This window comes from Theropithecus gelada, chromosome X (assembly GCF_003255815.1).
Source record: "Theropithecus gelada isolate Dixy chromosome X, Tgel_1.0, whole genome shotgun sequence".
Lineage (NCBI taxonomy): Eukaryota > Metazoa > Chordata > Mammalia > Primates > Cercopithecidae > Theropithecus > Theropithecus gelada.
Genome location: NC_037689.1, coordinates 8,989,823 through 9,012,055, shown reverse-complemented (window position 1 = coordinate 9,012,055; position 22,233 = coordinate 8,989,823). Strand labels below are relative to the sequence as shown.

The 22,233-nt window shown below is 41.0% G+C and overlaps 1 protein-coding gene across 1 annotated transcript in view; it reads right to left on the bottom strand.

Annotated features, from left to right (window-relative positions):
• The window catches only part of DGKK (diacylglycerol kinase kappa), a 106,114-nt gene extending 84,092 nt beyond the window's left edge, over positions 1-22,022 (bottom strand). The window contains exon 1 of the mRNA XM_025372835.1: positions 21,288-22,022. Coding sequence (XP_025228620.1) covers positions 21,288-21,962 — 675 coding nt within the window. The 5' untranslated portion in view covers positions 21,963-22,022. The remainder of the gene's footprint in view (positions 1-21,287) is intronic.
• Between the last annotated feature and the right edge of the window lie 211 nt (positions 22,023-22,233).

Here is a 22,233-nt window from a genome sequence, read left to right as displayed (position 1 = left end):
AACCTGGGAAAGACCCACCCAAAGATGATGAAATGTTCAAATACCTCATCAATAGCCATCCCACAGAGGAAGTGTCTGCTGTAGTGGAAGCCTTGATCGAAACAGCTAAGACAGAGTTCAATGGTATTGGGACTAGAAGACACTGAGGAGAGAGAAGGCGGACTACTTTGATTGTTTGTTTTTCCTCCTTCTGAGCAGAGATAGAAGCCACATGCCAGAGAACAGAAACTTTATGCTGCCTCTGAGCAAATAATGTAATGGGTCATACAAAGACTCTAGTGACCAGGCTCCCTAGAGAGAAAAGGCAATGATAAAGCACAGTGGCCTCAAGAGCTGAGCCGGCTCACAACCACCCCTGTGCTACTGTTTACACCACTAGTACCATGACCTTGCTCAGACACACATGGGGTATAGAGGGCCCCAATAGCTCCTAGGACTGAGTTGAAGCTTTCTTGACTGACTTCTCCGGCTACGGTACTTTAACTTTTCCCACAAAAGTCCCCCTGGCAACTAAGAGTCAGTCCCTCGGATTGACTTTAGCCTAGAAAGGATGACTAACTGTACGTGGTGTTTTTAAATATTTTCTGTCTTCTAAATCATAGAAAATGTGTACATTAGCCTTCTGCAAGACAAACTTGAGAAACAACGCACACATTGTTGTCCTTTATGCTGAAATGTAGTACAGGTGAGAGTGATGACTTGTCATGTATACACATGGCTGCAAATAATTGTGAGTGCTCTCTTCCATGCTCTACACACAAACCCTATCCTTGAGGCCAGCCTTATCCACTACTCATGCTAGATATTTTTCATACTTTTGCAACTAAGATTCATATTTGGCTCCATATGTAAAAAGACATTCTGTTTCTGAGAGTTCCTGACTAGAATGGTCTGCACATACACTCTCATTTGCTGGAAGTCCAAGGCCAAGCCATACTGTATTTCAGTGTGTCCTAGAAAGCTTTTCTTCATCCTCTAGGCTTCTGATTACCTCACCACATCATACACTGGCTGTTTAGTCTCCAATTGCCATTTATAAAACACAGAGCACCAACTCAGATGAGTGGAACTGTGATGGGAACTTGGATGTTGCTGCCCTGCCTTTTTTATCTGGCTGACCTTGTTCCGTTGGTGGGCTTCAAGTGGCAGCTTTCCACTGTATACAGAACTTGATCCTGTTACAGGATGACACATAAGCTAGCTTTGCCTCACACTTCCCAGAAGGTCAGTGCTGTCTCTTCACAACCATTTATAATCATTTGTCTGTCTTCTAAGGTGTGTGCTTAGCAAACAGTCATTTGACCACAGGAGTGTCTACATGACTATCCCTGGCATTCATGTTATTTTTAGACTACTGAGTCAAAGTACTTCCCAGAGGACAAGAGGCATGCTCTGCCATGAGCCTCCTCTATGAAATCTCAAGGCTACTTGAGACCATGGATTAAATACCTAAATCTGTCTTAATTTCACCTAGAGATGGAGAGTTGATTATAGATTATATCAACTGTGAGGAGCCTTAGGATCTTGGAGACCTTCTCAGGGTAGCCAAACTTGACATTAGAGCTCAGGCCTCTTAATAGTAGCAGATGTTGCAATGTCAGTGCATAAACAGAATTGCCTTGTTCCCTCCAATTCGTCTCATGGATACAAATTCACCCATCAGAAATTGCGTCTGCCATGTTTGTTATGCTGCAATCTCAAGTTACAAGCCCATCCTAGGAAAATATAGTTGTCAGTGTTCTCAGATCCAGAACAACTCTAATCAAGAGGGGTGGCAGGGAGGAAGGCAACACAAAATAGTTTTCTTTTTTTTCTTTCTTTCTTTCTTTTTTTTTTTTTTTTGAGACAGAGTCTCGCTCTGTGGCCCAGGCTGGAGTGCAGTGGCGATCTCAGCTCACTGCAAGCTCCGCCTCCCAGGTTCACGCCATTCTCCTGCCTCAGCCTCCTGAGTAGCTGGGACTACAGGCACCCGCCACCATGCCTGGCTATTTTTTCTGTATTTTGTTTAGTAGAGACGGGGTTTCACCATGTTAGCCAGGATGGTCTCAATCTGCTGACCTTGTGATCTGCCTGCCTCAGCCTCCCAAAGTGCTGGGATTACAGGCGTGAGCCACCGCGCCAGGCCACAATAGTTTTCTTCTCTAAGAGAAAAAATTAAAAAATGGGGCTTTGAAATGTTATGGCATTTCTCTAGTACTCTATGAATGGGAAAAAACTCTATGTAGATACTGAATTAATGCCTCTATCTGCTTGAAAAATCTACGTAGGACAGACTCCAAGTGAGAAGAGTTTCTTTCAGGACTTAGGTTTCTCCAGCAATTTCTTTAGCGGCTAGAATAAAGTTAATACAAAACTTTGTGAACTCTCATACATTGATCATGAAAGTTCACCGTTATCTTTGCTGAAGGAAGTTTATCATTTTCCAGAATGATGAAAGTTCATCATCATCCTCAATGATTGAAGGCAAGTCACCCAAGTGTTACTAATATTCTTGCTAGAGACAAGTGTAAATGAAATTGATGCCAATGCTATGCATCCTGGAAATTATATATTTATATACAATTTTTAAGTTTAATATATATATGAGATAGTGATTAGTCAGATATTGATAGCTCAGATGTCAGGAAAGATTAAAATAATTATTGACTGAAAACTTAGGAAATCCTACAATTACTAATATCAATGAAATATCTGTCACTTTTCTGTGAAAAATTATGGCAAGAGGCAAGAACTTATTGTGAAAAAAGTCAGAGAGTCACATACTAAATACTCAGAAATACTTGTTGAATTGAATTGCGGATCTTTCTCTTAACATGCCCCTTTAACCAGAAGAGAAAGAAACAGCAGTAATTAAAGAGGATCTATGACTCTGATGTAAAGATGCATTGTTAAGATAGCCATCTTTGTTGTTCTGACTTTTTCCTTATTCTGCATAGGGCACTCATCCTTTTGAAAGGAAAAGGGACCAGAGGTCATGAGGAGTATAGCATTTGTTTGAAACGAAATCAGTGTTCTCCACATTGTAGGGGCTTCCATAGTTTTAAAGAATCAGTTAGGCACAAGGCACTGAACTAAGAACTTGATATGTCATTTGATCCTTAGAACAACCTTACAGGGTGGGAATTATTAGACTGATATCATAAATGAGGAAAATGAGACTCAGAAAGGTGAGCAAGGGTCTTTGCCCAAGGTCACAGAGCTAGGAAATGACAGAGCTGGGATTGCGACCCAAATGTGTCTGACTCTGAAGCCTGCTATATTATACTCTCTCATTTAGCCTCACACCATACTCTCTGTAGGTAGAAGCAAATCTTAACTCCATTTTATAGACAAGGACACTAAGGCATAGGACAGAGAAGTATTATTCCAAAGAGTCTAAAACATTTCTTCTTTCATATAATCTAGGCTCCAAAGCGGGGAAGTGAAGTAAAAAATTCGCCTTCTTCACTAGGCTTCTACCTTAGAAAAATCTCTACCCAGCAATCAGTCTTAGTGACGTACTGCTCTACAGGAGGCAGTATACAAAATAATCCAACTTGCTGTGACAACACCACATTGTGGCGGAGATGGAAGCAGAACATAGTCCTGAGATGCACTTGTTAAAAAACAGTAGTAGGCTGGCAGAAATCTGGGCTTTAACCCCGTTCCCATGCTCTTTACTGTTATTTGGTGAATGAATTCCACCATGTATTGGTGTCACATTCACTTTAAGGCTATGCAAAGTGCTTTATAGAATTCATAAGGCTTTAAAATACCTTTGAGCCTAGAATTTTAAAGTGCTTCCCAGATATTCTATGGTGGGAAATATGCTTGTTTGCAAATGAATATATAAGAAGTGAGAGGTTAAAAGATGTATCTCAAATCACAAAGGCACAGCTAGGAATAGAATCAGCCTGTTAAATTTCAATTCTGGGCCCAAAGCACTAGACTGGTGTGTTTTTAATCTCTTAGGAATTGTAGAACCTTTTGAGAATTCTGATCTCAGGAAGTCTCAAACAGTTTAAATGATGAGTCATCATTATAAGCATTTTAAAAGTTTTAAGCCTTTTAAAAAATCAATCATTACAACCACCTTAAAATGGTATCTCATCTTAAGTCTATGGATTTGTTTAGCCCTAAATAAGGTAATTAGTCCTAAAAGGCCAGCAAGTGGCCCCCATTATCCCACTTAGTTTAGAGGAACCTAGATCATTTCTGGGCTCAAAGAGGCTGCTTTGAAAACCTTGTATTAATTATCTTGAGGTGGACTAGGAAGTGGTTTTGTAGTCCGGAACCTTGGGCTTCAATCTTGACTCTGATCCTTAGTTAAGTTTCCTTTAGCTTTAGTTTTCTCATCTGCACAATGGGAATTAAATGAATATCGCTAACTACACAGGATTGGGGTGAGAATACAAGGACATAGGACTTAGGAAATGTATGTGTATAAGGCAGTAGAGTATGATACAAAAATCAAGTGGTAGTCTAGAACGACAACTACATTTTTTTGGCCATAACATGCCTGATTGGGAAGGTCTCTGAAGGCTCATTCTGCAATATTATAAGCCTACAGAGAAAGATGTAGTATTCCTTACATGCATGACAAGGCCTTCCAAAAGTATGACAAACAGACATATACAGGCAACAAAACTGAGACTGAAAGATTCTCTTGAATACCAAAGACTGAATATAGATGTTCCTTCATGTAGAAATTGGCCCTGTATAAAATGCAAGGGGGAATTAGCTCCCTTCTCAGACATGGACATCTCTGAAAGTCAATCAAGATTTGATGCTCTCATGGCAGAGAAAGATGATACATGGAAATGGGCAACAGAGGGGAAACAAAAACATTGCAGACCCTTGGATGGCAGCCACAAAGAATCCAGATAGCCTGAGAAAAGGGTGAGTTGTAGAGTGGAGAGAAAATGAGACATTATCAACATCCTATGCTACCTCCCCTGACAGTTTCTTTCTCCTTCCACTATTCACTTGTTCTCCCCCACTTCTCTCACATCCTCTGGCTTCCAAAAACAAACAAATGAACAAACAAATGGTTTTCCCATCTCTGTTCCTTTTCTCACACCGTTTTGCTTGCCTAGAATTCCCTTCTCATCACTCCTCTCAGCACCTCCGCCAAAATAAGAAAAATCCTGGAATGTCCTTTTACTCATCGCTGAACCCAAGTCTACCCCATCTTGCTAGGCCCCAATGAATTCTTATCTCCTTTAAATTTGAGTTTCTCTTGTGGCCACATTCATTTTCTATTTGAGATTACAATTATTTGTATACTTGGTCTTATTTCCTTTACTTGACTGTAATTTCCTTCCTTCAGGCAAATTACAGTTATTGGCACAGCACTCAACACAGAGTAGGCGTTAAATGAATGATTTTAGATTATCATTGCTTGAGGTAAGCAGGCCACCATCATCTCTCACCTTGATTTCTGCAACAGCCCAAGTAATCTTTCTGCATTCTGTATTGTTCCCTTCCAATCTATCCTTTATGCAATCACAATATATATCTTAAGAACAGTACTTTCATTACATTACTCTCCTACTCAAGAACTTTAATTAATGTCCTGCTGTACATAATAAGGTCCAAATCCCTCTGCCTTTCTCTCAGAGCTCTTTGATATCAGCTGAATAGGATTCTTGCTGCTTCCAGGTATTTGTGTACGTTGCTTGCTCCCTTGTAGTGGAATGCTTTCTCCTCTCCACAGATCCAAATTCAATTGATGTCAACTCCATCAGGAAGCCTTCCCAAACTCGAATTTGGAGCTAAGTTGTCAGTAGGACTATTCCAAGACTCTCTTTGTGTGAGGACTGAGAAGCAACAGCTAAGCTCTGATGTTCCTTTGGCAGTTCAAGTTTTATCTAAAATAGCTTTCTACTAATTACAAGAAAAGTCTCCTCCATCCTTCATTGGTCCTCTTTTATAATTCTACAGCATTATTCTCTGTACCGCATATCCTGTAACAAAATCATATCTTTCCTCATATTGTTATGTACGTGTCTCCAATGTATATGTTTTGTCTTTCAAATGAGATTGCAAAATTTGCATCTATTTTGCTCTTTCCACAAACTGGGGACCTACTAGGTCTTCAGTTCACACTTTTAAACAATTACTGATTTATTCCCTGATTATTCTGTCTGGCCTTCCCTTTGTCTGCAGCCATTTTAAGGAGCTTATTATTCAGTTGATACCTGAAAGACGATGTTGACTTGGTGAGACCAGTTTTTTTTAAGAAAGTCCTCACTTTCCCTCAACATTTTCAGAGCAAATCTTATAATGCTCTAAGCATATTTTAGCTTGCTGTCTTTGGAGATCTTTTAATATCTGTATCTATCTATGTATCTATTTATCTATCACTGCTTTGTTGTTCATGTTAATTCAGCAGTTATTAAGTATAGGTACTTAATACTTCACACTATGTGTGAAGGACATTAAAATATAATTTTTATATAGAGAACAATAAATTCTCATTATTTTAATAAAAGAGAAGTATTTTCATGGTCCTCCTATTAATAACTGAATAAATATTAACCTTCATTACTAGTTTCTCTAAACACAGTATATTCCAAGGCTTATAAATAAGCAGTTGTGTAATGAGAGAAAAGGCACTTGCATTCCATCCAATGACAACACATTAACAATATTCCGGCCGGGCGCGGTGGCTCAAGCCTGTAATCCCAGCACTTTGGGAGGCCGAGATGGGCGGATCACGAGGTCAGGAGATCGAGACCATCCTGGCTAACACGGTGAAACCCCGTCTCTACTAAAAAATACAAAAAACTAGCCGGGCGAGGTGGCGGGCGCCTGTAGTCCCAGCTACTCGGGAGGCTGAGGCAGGAGAATGGCGTGAACCCGGGAGGCGGAGCTTGCAGTGAGCTTAGATCCGGCCACTGCACTCCAGCCTGGGCGACAGAGCGAGACTCCGTCACAAAAAAAAAAAAAAAAAACAATATTCCCTCTCCTTTCAAAGCCATTTGGAGAATTTTCATCAACAAAGAGAAAATAGCCAAAGGAAAAATAGAAAAGTTATTGAAAAAATTACTCAGGATCAATCAACCCTTTAAATGAAAATGTTCCTTAAAAAATTACACATTCTTTTCTTTCCTGATTTACTTTCAATACTTCAACCTCGAATTCAGTATTTTTCCCTCCCCTTTTCCCTAAACATTATTTGCCCACATTTGTCTACACTCCCTTGTTGTCACAATATACCAATTTTGTCAAAGCGAGGCACTTAACTGCCATCTGCTAGAAAATTGTCAGAATGAATATATACATCTATGGTGTCTACAATGTGAAAGGTGTCCCCTAAGACATGACACCCTCATGTAGTGCACAACCTGTACAACTTTATGTGGTCATCTTTCCCTGCAGCTATTCTAGAAAGGGCAGAAGTTTTCCTTTTCATTTAAAAGGAAAAGTTGTTCCTTCTGATTGGAAACAAGGTGGCTGTTAGGGTTTCCTGCTCTCTGATTGGAGACTTCATATTCTCTTCCCTGACCAGACCATTTCAAGCTCAGGGTGCTAATCTGATCAGAGGCATTGGTAAAACAAGTTAAGGCTTTTCCTGTAATTAGTAGAAAGCTATTTTAGATAAAACTTGGACTGCCAAAGGAACATCAGAGCTTAGCTGTTGCTTCTCAGTCCTCACAAAAAAAGAGAGAGCCTTGGAATTGTCCTACTGACACCTGGCTCCAAATTCAAGTGCCAGGTACAGGAGAAATTTGACACTAAGGTAATGAGTCAAGAGCTTTTCAATTAAAGTGAAAAGTCGACCAGAAATAGATTAAATTCTGATTAACAGTTAAGATTAGTGAAAAGGTTACCAAATGGTACTTAGTTATTTGTTTAAACCTGCTCTCCATATAGTACATTTAAATGCAATATTCTTTAGTGTTATTATGCTGGAGTATTTTAATAAATGCGCATTTTGGATTTTTTTAAGAACTGGGTAGATAACTCATCATTCTCACGTTTATTAAAATTAACTATGTTCATGACCGAAGACTAGTAATTCAAGACCACACAATCAATATGGGCCTCCTCCTAGTACATATGATGCCTCTGTGTGAGTTAGAAAAATCTATAATCCTCTGGGAAGATATGAGGCAGTCCTGCTTACACTGCCTACTGGTAATGCAAAAGTTTGCACAGGGTGCTATGGGAACCCTAGGGGAAGGGTGTCTAGCCCAGATGGGATAGCAGTGAAGGCCTTCTGGATGAGACTGCTGAGCTGAGTTAATGGCACATCACTGGCTTCATTTAAGAGACATAAAAGCTAAGTCACAGAAAGATTAAGCAATTTACCCCATATTGCACCACCATCTTTGGAGTCCACCAAAGTAAAGTGACTCCCAATCTAAGAAAGAGTCCAAACTCTTCAACTTCTTGCTACAAGTTACCAAGGAGCAAAGATTTTTGTGAGAAAATTCCATACTGACATGCCTCACAGACACGAACATTGGCATATTAAAATGCAGGCACACCAAAATAACCCAATCCTGTAGCCTTTTAGGACAGCTCATTAACACCTATACCACAATCCTGGCAACCTTTAGTTCTTCATTTTGTGGTTGCTGCAGCTTGCTACAGGAAGATGTATTGCATCCGCTCAAACTTCCTTGGACACCAACTTTAAGAGGCCTGAGTCATTCAAATCATTCCCCAAAGTCCTTCGACCACCAAAGGCAGCAAACAAAAGTACTGCTAATTAAAAATGTAATTAGAGTTTATTATAACTAGCATACATTTGTTCTAGGTCTGATTCACTCCTGCTTTGAACTGGCTTTGTCCTGTTTTTATTTGTGCTTAATTGTACTGTTTTATGTGCACTTAATTTTGTAAGATACTTCATATCTTTTCTGGATGCAGGCAGAGTGTAATTTCTAAATAAATAACAAACAATGGATTAAAGTTATGTAGAATTATCTCTTTTATGTGCTTCATGTACAGTTTATAGTACACTGAGGCCCCTTACAAATTCATTGTGGATGGTATGTTTATGCCTGTTTTATAGGACTTGGAACAATTTTGCTGCTTTAAATGATTACAGAGGCTTACAGTTATATACTAGCCTTTACCACATATTTTTAGTTATATCTACAGTTTATTTGGTGTAGTGTCCTTGGTCAGGAACACAATCCCCAATAATAATAACGCCCTATAAGCAAAGACAGTGTACATTATGACAACCCACTTTATGAGATAGTTGTAACACATTCCAGGTTAGGAGGAGGGAAGAAAGAAACTTGAAAGAATGGCCATGTTTCCAAGAAAGTATGATCTACCTTCTGGAATATTACAGGCCAAATTTTAAACCCTGACTTGTTTCTTTCTTTCTTTCTTTTTTTTTTTTTGTCCCATGTGCTCCTGCATCACCAGCCTCCTAGGAGCTAGTAATAAACAGGGAGCACAAACTCACTCTCCTATTAGCCTAAAATAAGCAATTGGGAAGCTAAGTTATTTACAAACCCATTTTAGCATAGAAGAGGACTAATAAAATACTGCATGTTTTATGTTAAATGTCTGACTTTCATTTATTATTTCATTGAGAAAAACATGAGATTCTACTGCTAAAAAGGTTTTAAAACCACCTGACTACCTGATCCCCAAAGGCTCTTTCCAGGGCATTCTATGGTCTATAATAGTGAAGATAAAAGGCTTCACTGGATTTTCATCATGGTTTCTTACTTCCACTATAGAAAACACTGAAATGAAATAGGAAAAATGTCATGGAGAAAGCAGATGAGACTTTTGTAACTGTGTAATGTGGATAAAAGAGGGCCCAAAACAGTAGAAAAAGGACACTAGATAATATATTTATTTTCTCTCATTTTAGCTTTTGTAGTTTACATTGGAATTTGGCATACAAAGAAATTGAAAGCTGGATAGTTTTTAATTATATGCCCATCAGCCAACCCTGCACTTCAGCCATGTTATACTAATCAACAGCTCTTCAATGATTTCCCAACATTAATCAGGTGATATACAAAATTCTGTCGGTTGCTTTTATTCATTTATTTTTCTGAATCTACTTGCCAGGGAATCTGTTGCCTTTAAAATTTCAATAGGACTTGCCTCATCTACTTTACTTTTTTACAATATTTCTATCAGTACCCTATGATTCCCTGGCCCTGGCCTCACCTGCCCAATTCAAGTATAACCTCAGTTCTGATACTTTTCACTGTCACTGCTTAATTTAATACCAGTTTTCTCTCTAGGTTTGAGGGGGATATATTGTTTCTACTTTCCTCAAACAATTTCTTCATTTTTTTTCCCCTAAACTTCTTACATCAAAGTGAATTTGCTATCAGGCAGTCTCTCATATCTGCACGTAATCCATCTCTGAAAATTTGCTGGATGATGAATTTTGAATTGTAGGAACCTTTGTTCCATTATTTAGGTTGGAAAAGCGATAATGCATTCCCACCACATCTAAAAGTCCCAATATTTCTTCAGATATTGTAAAACACTGTTAAATGCCCAAGTAACAATCCTCCAAATATGTATCATATTATAAAGCATTTAAAACACTAAGTACCTAATTATTGAACACTTAACAGACGAGCAGATACTTTGTGAGATAATACCCTGCTATCCTGGGTACAAAGTACTTCCCACACAAAAAACAACCTTTCAAGCTGTTTGAAATGTTACGTTTGTGTCCCATCATTAGAAAAAAAGGCAGAGAAATTCAAAAAGTTCAGTGCCAGTGAGGAATTGTGGAAAGGCAAAGGAAGGCTTTTTCAGGAATTTCTAGAAAGAGGACTCACAAGTACGAAGGAATATAATAAGAAAACCACGAAGAGAACCACTAATGGGTGTTTTGATTCCATGTGAAACCAAAGTGAAGCTCTCACATACAAACAAACAAACAAAAAACATGTCACCAAGTTAAGTAAATTAAAGCAGAGGAGACCATAACAATGTCAAAATTATCATTTTAATTAGTCTTAACAGTCAAAGAGAGTTAAGTAGAGGTGAGGTAGGGAAGAAAGGGACAGCAATATCCGAATTCTGGGTAAGAGAAAAGTTGTTTTACTCAAGCTCGGCAGGAGGGAAATTGTCACAGTAAGCATTAATTGAGGTTAGTGAGAAGGGTACCAACTTGTTAATTTTCTGAAATCAAGAATCTTGTTCTGCAGCTTTATTTACTGTCCTCTTTATTGTTTACGCTTAGCTGTTTTAATAAAGCTACATCATATTTTCCTCTATAGTGCAAGAGACATGCACAGTGATGTGAATAAACCATGAAATAATATGTTAAAGGTACATAATAAATGCAAGTGACACTTATCAAGGGAAAATTTAAAATCAAGTTTATTATAAAATGGAACTGAGAAACTGCTCTTAGAGTTGGGGTTCAGAGGACAGCACCACGACGCTGGAGCTGACTTGAGGACAGTGAGGACTCAGCTGACAGAGCCCAGAGTTAACGAAAACTTTCTGGGTTTCAAGTCTCTTTACTGACAGCCAAAAGGAGCTTAACAATTTTTGCTCATCAGGTACCTTTCATTTCCTGCGTCAAGCTGCAAAATCCCAGAAGAGAACAGGTAGAGACATTTGCTGCGGGAGGAGGCGAATGAATGAACATCCAGGATTTAGTTCTGCAAGCCGTACTTTCATTCCCCTCTACTCCTGGAGGCAGGGAAAAGGCTCAGTCCTCAGACCCACTGCCTCTTGTTTCAGAAGAACACTGCAAAGCTCTGGGTGTGCGAGTGGGTGGGGAGCATTAAGCATATCCCTCAGTATCCTACAGGTGCTTGAGAGAAACAAGGGGTAAGAATCCCTGTCCACAGGGGCCAATATTTCCTTTACAGGCTCTTTAAAGCAAGAGGCTTAAACAATAAATGCCTATAATGCTTTGGAAGATGAAAATCTCTAAAGTGCTAGTGACCAGGCAAGATTCTGATCTTACTCAATAATGCATTACACATCCCTTTTAAATTACTGATTCAACCTTGGTTGAGTTGTACACAGTTTATTACCTCTCTCAATTTTTGATCACACTTGGTTAATGAAAGCTGGATGAATTGAATATTCTATTTCCTTATAATTGTGGATAATGTTCTCATATATTCTTATTTCCCTTCTGGGTATGGCATACCCAGTTTAGCATAATGCTGTAACTTCTTGTTAAAGAGACAAAGCCATCACTAATATTTTTTTGGCATATAGTTAAAAGTGACTGAGAGATTTAGATTTTTTCCTTTTGGGAATTTAACAGTGGGAAGATAAGGTTGGTTTTGTTCTGGATCTCCTTCTCCAAGGCCAAGTCACAAAAGCTAGCTGGACAAATAACATCTAAGTGTCCAAAAAAATGCAGTAAGTAAATGTGAGATCAAACTGCATTTGCATATGGGAGCAACTGCAACAATTGTGTCTACATAAAATCTATACACTTATTGCTTCACACAGCAAATATGTCCCTGAAGGGTTGTGATTCAAGCATATGTTTATCAACAGATCATATAGGAGTTTGACTAGATGAACTTTAAGCTGAAATCAACAAGTGTTTCCTAAATCCAAGGTAGAATAATGAACACGATCTAATAATTAAGCATGTGGGGCTGTGACTGGGGCAGGGTGAAGCCTGAGACACAATTGTGCATTCCCCAAAGTCTTACTACAGAAGACTATCAGCAAATACTCAGAGAAAATAAATAAAAAATATAGCAAAATATTAGCAATGACTATCTCTGAGTGGTGGGGTACTAGATGATTTTTATTTACTTTTTAGAAGCTTTCTCGATTTTCTACGTTCTCTGAAATCAGCATGCATTCCTTTATTTTATTACATTGAATTTTAATTTAAGTAGAGGAATGCTGAGAGAATTGACTATTAATAGTGAATACCTTGGCAAAGCATCTGGTAAAACAAATAACCACCATCTGTATATTTGTTTTGGTAATTGAGTCTCTCATTTACCAGTTTTGCTTAAAGGAAGTCTCATCTATGTGATTTTGTTCACTGTAGAATCCTCAGTGCTTAGCACAATGCTAAACACATAGCACATAGAGAGCAGGTATCAGTTTACGTTTTTAAAGAAATAAATGAACTTTAAAATTTGGAAAACATTAATTGAGTCTTAGTCTCTGTTTATAAATATGACTTGCAAATTTTATGGATTTGTGAAAATCAAGCCCTTTTATCACCCTGCAGGAATAGACATCAAAGCCAGCACATAATGAGACATAATGGAGGATGGATCACCTCCATTATTGAGTTGGCTAAGAGTCCTTCCCTGTTAGGTAGGGGTGTCTGACTAATTGGTAGTTAATAGCAAGAGTGTCACTGCTTTTGAGTTTATCATCAATTCTTAATTCTCTGTAGTGTTAGATGGGAACAGTGACGCAGCTAATTCCCAAATCATTTGTTTGGTTTGGAAAAGAGGTATGATTTTTTTCCCCAGCAGGGTTGCCTCCTAATTCTTTTTCCCTTGGACAGTGCCTTTCTTGGGAGTGTCACCTACCTGGATGATGGGGAAGGTAACCAGAAAAAGACTGGGGCAGCGGGAAGCCAGCCTGGGATTAAAATGTATCATCCTTTAGCCTTAGTGCTGAATGTTAGGTTCACTAGTGCCATTTGAGAGGGATAGTACCTTTTCTTTGTACAACACTTTAGAGTCTGTGGAGCTGGTGGGAGAAGTGAGTGGTTTTTTGTTTGTTTGTTTGTTTGTTTTAGAGGTTTTTTTCTGTGTTTGCTTTTTCTTTTAAAAAATCTCAGGAAGAAAGTTCAGTGGTGTTGGAGGGATTATGGCCAACTTGCCTTAGATTAGGAGGATTTCTTCCCTTTTCCTCAAATATTTTTTTCTCCTCTTGGATGTGGAGAGGAATAAAGTTCATTGATTTTAATAAAGTTGAAGGTATCTCCTCTTACAATGGAAGATCTTTTTCTTTAAAAATCTCCAGGGGAAAAGATTCATTGCTTTTGGTAGAGCATCTCTCTTTAGGTCTGAAGGATTTCCATTAAAAAATAGGTTTTGTGGAGAGGACCTACAAGGGCAACTTGTTTTAATGAGGCTCGGGAGCCCTCCCTAGTAGGATTTTTCTTTCTTTCCTTTTCTTTAAAAGAAACAGTTTATTGGGAAAAATTAGAATGGGGGACATCTCTCCTGGAAAGATTTTCTTTTCCTTTCCTTGTTTCCTTTTTTTGTTTTTTTTGTTTTTGTTTTTGTTTGTTTGTTTGCTTTTTTTTTTTTAAATAAAACAGTGAAGGCTGAAAGATAAATAAGGTCTCTGGGATAGGGTGACATTGGGCACATCCCCACCCCCCCCCCCGTTTCCCCCCCCCCCCCCACACACATTCCCCACCTTGAAGAAGCTTGAGAAAGAGATTTTGTGGGTTTTTTTTCCTTATTGTGGGGGATGGAGAGGATAGTCATCAGGAATAATATGCAATGTCTGCAGTAAGGTGGTGGTGCATTTTCCTGGAGAGAATTTCTTCCTTTGATCCTTTAAAAAATAATCCCTTTGTTAATTTTCTTCTTCCTATTTTTCTCACCCCACCTTCTCTACCTCCTTCACTCTATCCTAGCTAGCCCTTTTCCCCTTCCCTTCAAATTTCCCCATCCTCCTTCTTTCTCTCTATCCCTCTCCTTTCCTCCCTCTCCCCTTTCTTTTTCCCTCTATCCCTCTCCTCCCTTCTCTCCCCCTCTTTCTTTTTCCCTCTCCCTCTCCCCTTTGTCTCTCTCTCTCTGGCTCCCTCCCTTCCTCTCTCTCTCTCCCTCTTTTTTCCTCTCCCTATCTCAGTCTCTCCCTACCCGCTTCTACCTTCCTCTCCCTTCTCCCTGTCCGGCTTTCTCCCTCCCTCCCTTCTTCCCTCCTCCCTCCCTCCTTCCCTCCCTCTGTTTCTCTCTCTCATTCGCCCTTCTCTTCCTTCTTTCTCCCTCTCTCCTTCTCTTTGTTTCTTTTTTGTTTTCAGAAAAAATATTCCAGGACTTTGGTGAGTTTGGGGGCATCTTCATTCCCTTAAGAAAAATATTTCTGTTTAAAATATACTGTTCATGATCTTCTCTCCCCCGCCCCCCATAATTCTAAACGTATTTGCTTGTTTTGAGAAAAAAAAGGGGTTTTGTTGAGGCTGAGAATACTTTTGTTTAAGAGGACTTTCTTGGCTTTCTGTTTCTCCCCTACCTATCTTTTCTATTTATTCTCAAATTACAAAAATTTTATATTAAGAATAAAGCTTTTGGTAAATTATACAAACATATTAAATTATCACATGTACCCTGAAAATATGTACGTCTAGTATGCATCAGTTAAAAATTAATTAAAAATAAATAAATAAAATAAAAAGAATGAAGTTTTTGGGTGAATTTTTGTCAACTCCCATTAGAAGGATTTTCTTTTATTTTTTCTTCTTTTAAAAAAATCGGTTTTTTTTTTTCTTGGTTGTGTTTTGACAGAAAAATTCATGGGTCTTTGTGACACTGAAGTACTTCCTCTCTTTAAGAGGATTTTGTTTTTGTTTCATTAATAATATCCTCTTCACCAACACATATAACTTTCCATTCTTAATTTTATTTTAAATCTTAAAAAAACTGTATTTTAAGAATAAGGTTTATGTTCTTTAGTCATGGAGGAGTGGTATTTCTCTTGTCCCTCCCCTCCCCGTCCCCCACCCTTCTTGGAATTAAAAATTCAGGAGATTTGGTATAATCAGGGACCTATCCTTTAATATTTATTTCTTTTTTTTAAATTAAAATGTGTGTATCTAGAGGGGAGGATTCATAAATTTCATTAACTTTTATGATTTTATAGAATATCTGCACTTAAAAGGATTTCCTGTTTTGCTTGTTTTCCTTAATTTTTTTTTTTTTTAATTGAAGGGGTGGCAAATGAAGGTTATTATCCTTGGTGAGGTTAAAGATCCTTTAAGAGGATCTCCCTTTCTTTTAGTTCATTTTTTCAATTTTGTTTGTTTTTTGTTTTGGGGAGAATACTAGGTCTCTTATCTTGTGGTTAGAGGGATGGTATCTTTCTTTTAATTATTTTTTAAAATTGAGATGTAATTTACATACCATAAAATTCATCATCTTAACGTACAATTCTGTGGGTTTTAGTGTATCCACAAGGTTGTGCACTCAACACCATTCTCTGATTCTAGAACATTTTAATCACCCTCAAAAGAAGCCCTGTACTCTTTAGCCATCATTCCCTTTTCCACCTCCCATACTGCCCCACCCATTTCCTTTCCATCTCTAAGGATTTGCCTGTTCTGCACATTTTATGTAATTGGGAAAAATAATGTCAGGAAGCTTTGATGAGGTTGGTGGACCTTCCCTCTATTTTTGCCCCCTTAATTTTCTCAAGAGATTGAGCATGAGCCGGAAGTCAAATAAAGTTTATAAATTTCATGAATATTTTGAGGTTAGAAATACTGTTTAACTTACGATGATTTCTCTTTTTTCATTTTAAAATTTTTCTTTGGGGGATATCAGTTCCATGGGCTTTGATGAGGGTGAGGAGAATTTCCTTTTAGAAGCTCTTTCTTTTTTTTTTTTTTTTCCTTAAAATAATTTTCAGAGGAGGGGTAAGTTTCATTATCTGGGGTCACTGTCCCTTTCTTTTCCTTTTTAAAATTCATAAATGTGTTTTTATTATTTTGAGAATAAGATCTATTTGCTTTGGTGAGGGTGGGGCATCTCCCTTTAGAATGGCTGCTTGCTTGCTTGCTTTTTTTTTTTTCCTTTAAAATTATTTTTTTTCCACTGAAAGAATTACAGTGGGTGGGCTTTGGAAAGGTCGGGCACCCTATCCTTAGCAGGATTTCAATTTATTTCCTTTACAAAACACACACACACAAACAAAAAAGGTCTTTGTGAGTAATCAGTTCAGGGTCTCTGCCTCTTCTCCTGTCTTCTCAGGCTCCCCTTCTATGCTGGCCCCCTCTGGGAGCATCAGAAGAGGAGCAGCAACCACTGCTTTGGAAAAAATATCAGAGCTGATGAAATGTCAGCTAAAAGACTGTTCTTAGACAAATGAGGATCCTATGTATCACAAAAGGCCATATGTTAGATTTTGTAAAAAAAAACTACAATAGAAAATTCAGTCATTACATCCTATAAGCTGTCAAATTTTATTTTTGTCCTCCCCCACCTGCTGCCTTGTTCAAGGAAATAAAAGGGTTAATAATGCAGAGGAAAGCACTCTGCAAACTGTAAAGTGCCATAGGAGCAGAAGGAATTATAGAATCCTTATTAGAACACCCCTGAATGGTTTCCTGGTTTCTATGGAATTTTTTTTTTTTTTTTTTTTTTTTTTTTTTTTGCCTTTCCTTGGAGGCACTTTCCCTTTGGGCTGCAGATCTGCAGAATCCCTAGTTGGAGATTTTAATAAATGCATAAGAATTGTACTCTGAGAAACTAAAGACCACTGACCAATACTTCATTATCTTTTCTAGAACATCCTGTAGTGACTGCTTAGGAACTATTAGAATATACCAAATAAATCAGATGGTATCATCAAAACTTGGCAAGGAGGGGGCAAAAACTGAAGAGAAAAGAAAATAATTTCATTCTGACCTTCAACAGGTTAAACATTTGAATCTATAATCCCAAAGCTGTTTACAGTCACTGCAGATACTCTGTTCACTTAGGAAAAAATTTATTATCCCCTGACGCTAACGATATCATTATTAGTCTGCTGCTGGTGGGACTGCATGGGATAAGGGCACTTTCCAAGCCATTAAAAAAATTGTTAGTAATTTGCTTCTTAATTATAGTTCCAATAACCACTCTGAAAATGGAAAGATTGACTGTATTTCCTTAAGGGCTATATATTCCATGCCATTTAAATAAGCACTTACTTCTCACTCTGAAACCAATGAGAATAATTTTTATTCATTCACAGCAGCAGCCAACACATTGCTGGAAATGGATAGGTTTCAAGCTTCAGCAAGTGTTTATTAAGCAAAACCAAGGAGGGCTGCATTGAACTAGGCACTGAGAAAGGCCACCCCTATTTTTGAGAAGCTCAGAAATCACTAAAATATTCTGATAGGAATCACCAGATATCATATAAACAAATGCTTGCTATTTTGCAAGAAAATGTACAAAAATACCAGTTTTGTACATAAAAACTGTCCTGATATGGTTTGAGGATAATGGTTATTACTGTGCAGTCATCAGGAGGGATACACAGACCCCTTTTATCTCCCCCAAAAGCCATAAAAGTGTATTTCCCCCCAGATTTTCATCAATCACTTGTATGATGTGATTTTAATTTCATAGACGGTCGAAACCCAATGAATAAACAAAATTTTGTCTTTCTTCAAGCATAGCTGATGGGAGAGAAAGAAACATGGTCTACTTCATATAAGCCCCATCCCTCCCGGGAAGAAAGTTATAGCGTTGCTAAAGAACCAATTCACACATCCTTACTTACACTTGCTGCCACCAGGTGGGAGACCATGGCTCATTTCCTGGGAATTGAAACATTTTAGAAAGAAAAGAAATAGACATGTTTGGTTCACAGACTGACTGTGTTATCCTGGTAGCTATTTGGAAAGAAAACATGAGCCACCTTTTCTCAGTCTCTACCCTCATGCTTGGCATAGAATTGCAGGTTCTGAAACGTTCCTGAAATCCCAAAAGAGGGCAGACTACAAGGCTGGAAAATGTTTTTTTGCTACAATACCAGTCAACAAAATTATCTGGGAGAAACTTGTAGTCACATTCAAACACTTGGTTTTGCTCATTTCATCCTTTGAGTTATCAGGATAGCTTCACGCTTGCTATGGAGGATTTCATTGCATGATGAGACCTGTATTTTGTTTTGTTCCCTGACATTTTGTGCACGTATGTATAGTATGTGCGCGTGTGTGTCAGGGGTGTGTGCACGCCTATGCATGTTGCATAGCTGTTTCCCCCCAAGCTTGCCTTGAGGAGGCAGTGTTTGAAAACAACATCACTCCAGCTAAGATGACAACTTGTTTGCCTTGAATGTTAAGATACAAGCCAGCTGGTTGCAGGTGCCATTTGTCTGAGGAAGATGCAGGAGAGAATGATCCTATCACTGAAGATCAGATGTTTCCAGCTGCACCAGAGAGCAAGCAACTGCATAGCAACATTGAGGGTGTTGTAAAAGGGTTTGGCTCCAAGCAATTTAATTTGAGCACGTACCCAGATCCTTTGCATCCTTCAAAATTCTCCAGAGCCACTGATCAGTTAATCTGCATGGCCTTCTTAACGGATGGTCGTGGCTGTTAACCCCATTCTACAGACAAGTGATTCAAACAATATCTGGCTCTACTAAGGGCAAAGTCAAACCCCTGGGATCCTGGTCTCCTGCCAGTGTTGCCAAATGTCCGTGGGTCAGCTAGCCAGCACGTCTGAGTGGGCACTATGTAGAGGAAACTAATCTGATTCCCCTTACCTTAATCCTCCTCATCTGTCTGGCAACAACATTTTCCTGTTAAACAGGTAGGAGATGCTTTCGCATAGGAGCAGGGGATGCTTTTCACTGGGGGAAGGGTCCTGGTCTCCAGTCAGCCTTCCAGAGGTCAAAGAGGAGATGCATTCACTGGGTATTACGTCCCCACGTGTCAGTTTCACAGCCATGTTCCCAAAATTTCGCTTAAGATGGCCACAGGTCAGGTGATTCCTGCTTGTCTCTTTCCCACCAGCTTAATGCAAACTCTTCCAAAAAGACGAGAGCAATCACCCGGTGGGGGTGAGCTCCCAAATCTAGCCACCCCAACTTTGCCCTTCTTAAGATCACTTCAGGAAAGGGTATTTTCAGGAAAGGGAGGGAAAGACCCCCTGGTGTGAGAGCTAGGGTGTTGGACTTTTAAAAAAATTGTCAGTCTCCCACCGTCCTGTTTCATTTATTTATTTTTAAACCTCTGCACTTTCTTTTCTCTGTGAAACTTTTCATTTTAGCCGTCTTTTTCAGTCGTTCGTCATTGCAGATATTTTGCAAACTCAAGCCTCCCTACTAAGAACTCAGGAAGCAACTAGCGCTTCTATTTCGTGATGCCAACCTCTGCCCCCTCCCCTCCTGCATTCTACATTCTATAAGTATGCGGTCCACAGCAGAAGGGTTCCTTATGGTCTGCTAGGCAGCAGGATGGACCGGTATTGTTTGTGTGTTGTGTTATTCGTTTGTGTGTGTGCGCGCGCGCGCGCGCGCGCGTGTGTGTGTGTGTGTGTGTGAATGCGCGCGTGTGTGTATGTTTTCCTGCAGGGGAAGCTAAATTGAGGTGTGTGTGTACATTATCATGGTTTTCACAGTTTTGTGGAACGAAGTTTAGGGGAACGGAAGAGTAGGGAGAGTGCAGAGAAAGCAGGAAAGACAGGCATACTCGCGCTGAAGAGCAGACGGGGTTTCAGGGTCCAAGGCAAACACGAAAACCTTTTTCCTCCCTACTCCCCCTGGGCGAGTGCCGGAGGATTCTCCACTCATCTTTTCCCGGCCAAGTGTAACGATTTAGAAGGCGTCGCGGTAGACTGGTAGAGATGAAGGTTCCCCTTCACACGTTCTGCAATCCCATCTCCTATTTTCGTGTCTCTAAACGAGGACTCCTGTACCATTCCAGCTGGCCCTGGTGCGGGATGCCAGTTGCCCCGTTTGTGACGCTGTGCATCATTGTATCACTGCGTTTGCACCTACCTGCTGGGAAATCCTGCAGACAGATGGAATGGTGGCTTCGACACACGCATGCTCTCCCCCTCCTCCCGGAGAACCCTGCCCTTCCCCTGCAGTGCGCGTGGGCGCCGCCCATCCCCTAGTCCCCACCGGGAGTACCGGCTCGCAGCAGCCGGCAGAGGCGCCGGGCACCTCCCTGGAGCGCCGCCAGTTGCGCCCAGCTGAGGAGCCCCCTCCCCAGTGGAAGGGAGGGGGGCCAAGCAGGCGGCGGCTCCGCAGCTTGGGCCTCTGCGGCAGTGACCGCGGCTAAGAGGTGTGTCCCACCGCCCCCACTCAATCCGTCCGCTATGTACTCGGGGCCAGCCTTAAACACTTCTCCAGGTCTCTTGCGCTCCTCGAGGGTATCTTCATCTTCTCTTTCAAGACTCACCGCACTGTCGCTTCTCCTCACGGGGAAAACTGCTCCCACCCCCCTGCTGTCACCCCCGTTTCTAGCCCCAAACAGCCCATTCTCGATTCCCACATGTTGCTTCCCGCCTCCCAACCCCTTCCCATTCCCTCGGGTTCCCCAATCCCTGCATCTTTCTCAGCATCTTGGCCAGCCAGTGCCAGACAAGCGGGATGCAAGGGGTACCCGGAGTCCCGCGGGCTCCATAGCCATCTAACTTCGCCTTGCTTCTTTTCCGCGCTCCAGGAGGTCTTTTGCTTACCTTTATTCTGGACCACGACATTGGCGTTCTGGGCGATGGCAATGGCGATGGCGAGGTCTTTAGACCCCTCTCTCGAATGTCCACCGGACATTGCAATAGACATGGTGCTGGACTCGGACGGGACTCTGGAGGCGCCTCAGGGCAGAACTCTGGGGCCAGCTCTGTCACAGGTTCTGGGGTCGGCTCTGGGGCCGCCTCTGGGGCAACTTCTGGAGTCAGCTCTGGGGCCTGCTCTGGGACCGACTCTGGGGCAGGTTCTGGAGTCGGCTCTGGGGCAGGCTCTGTGGCAGGTTCTGGGGCCGGCTCTATGGCAGGTTCTGGGGCCGGTTCTGGGGCCGGCTCTGTGGCAGGTTCTGGGGCCGGCTCTGTGGCAGGTTCTGGGGCCGGCTCTGTGGCAGGTTCTGGCGCCGGCTCTGTGGCTGGTTCTGGGGTCGGTTCTGTGTACAGTTCTGTGGCTGGTTCTGAGGTCGCCTCCGGACAGGGTCCTGGAGCAGGCTCTGGACAGGGCTCTGGTACGGGTTCTGGCGAAGGCTCGGAGAGCAGCGGTGGAGCCGGCGGCGGAGCCGGTGGTGGTGGCGGCGGCGGCCAAGGCGGCGGAGGCTCTGAAGACTCAGCGGGCTGCTCTCCATCCTGAGGCGGGGCAGTGCCCTGGGCCGCGGCAGCTCCGCGGTCCATGTCCGCACACCGCCTCAGGTCTGGGCAGCCTGCGTCCCTAAGCCTGGAGGGCTAAAGTACCCTCGGGCGCCCCGCCCACTCCAGTCTGGCAGCCCCTCGCAGGGTGCCAAACTTTCCCCCATCCCACTCCATGGCTGGCTGGGCTCTGAGGTCTAACCCGTAGGCGCTCAGCGTCTCCCTGTGCTGGAACACGCCCCTCAGTGAGCGCACACCTCTTCGTAAGCAGCCACGGGTCCGATGGGCGGGAAGCAGAGGGGCTTGCGAACGCGGA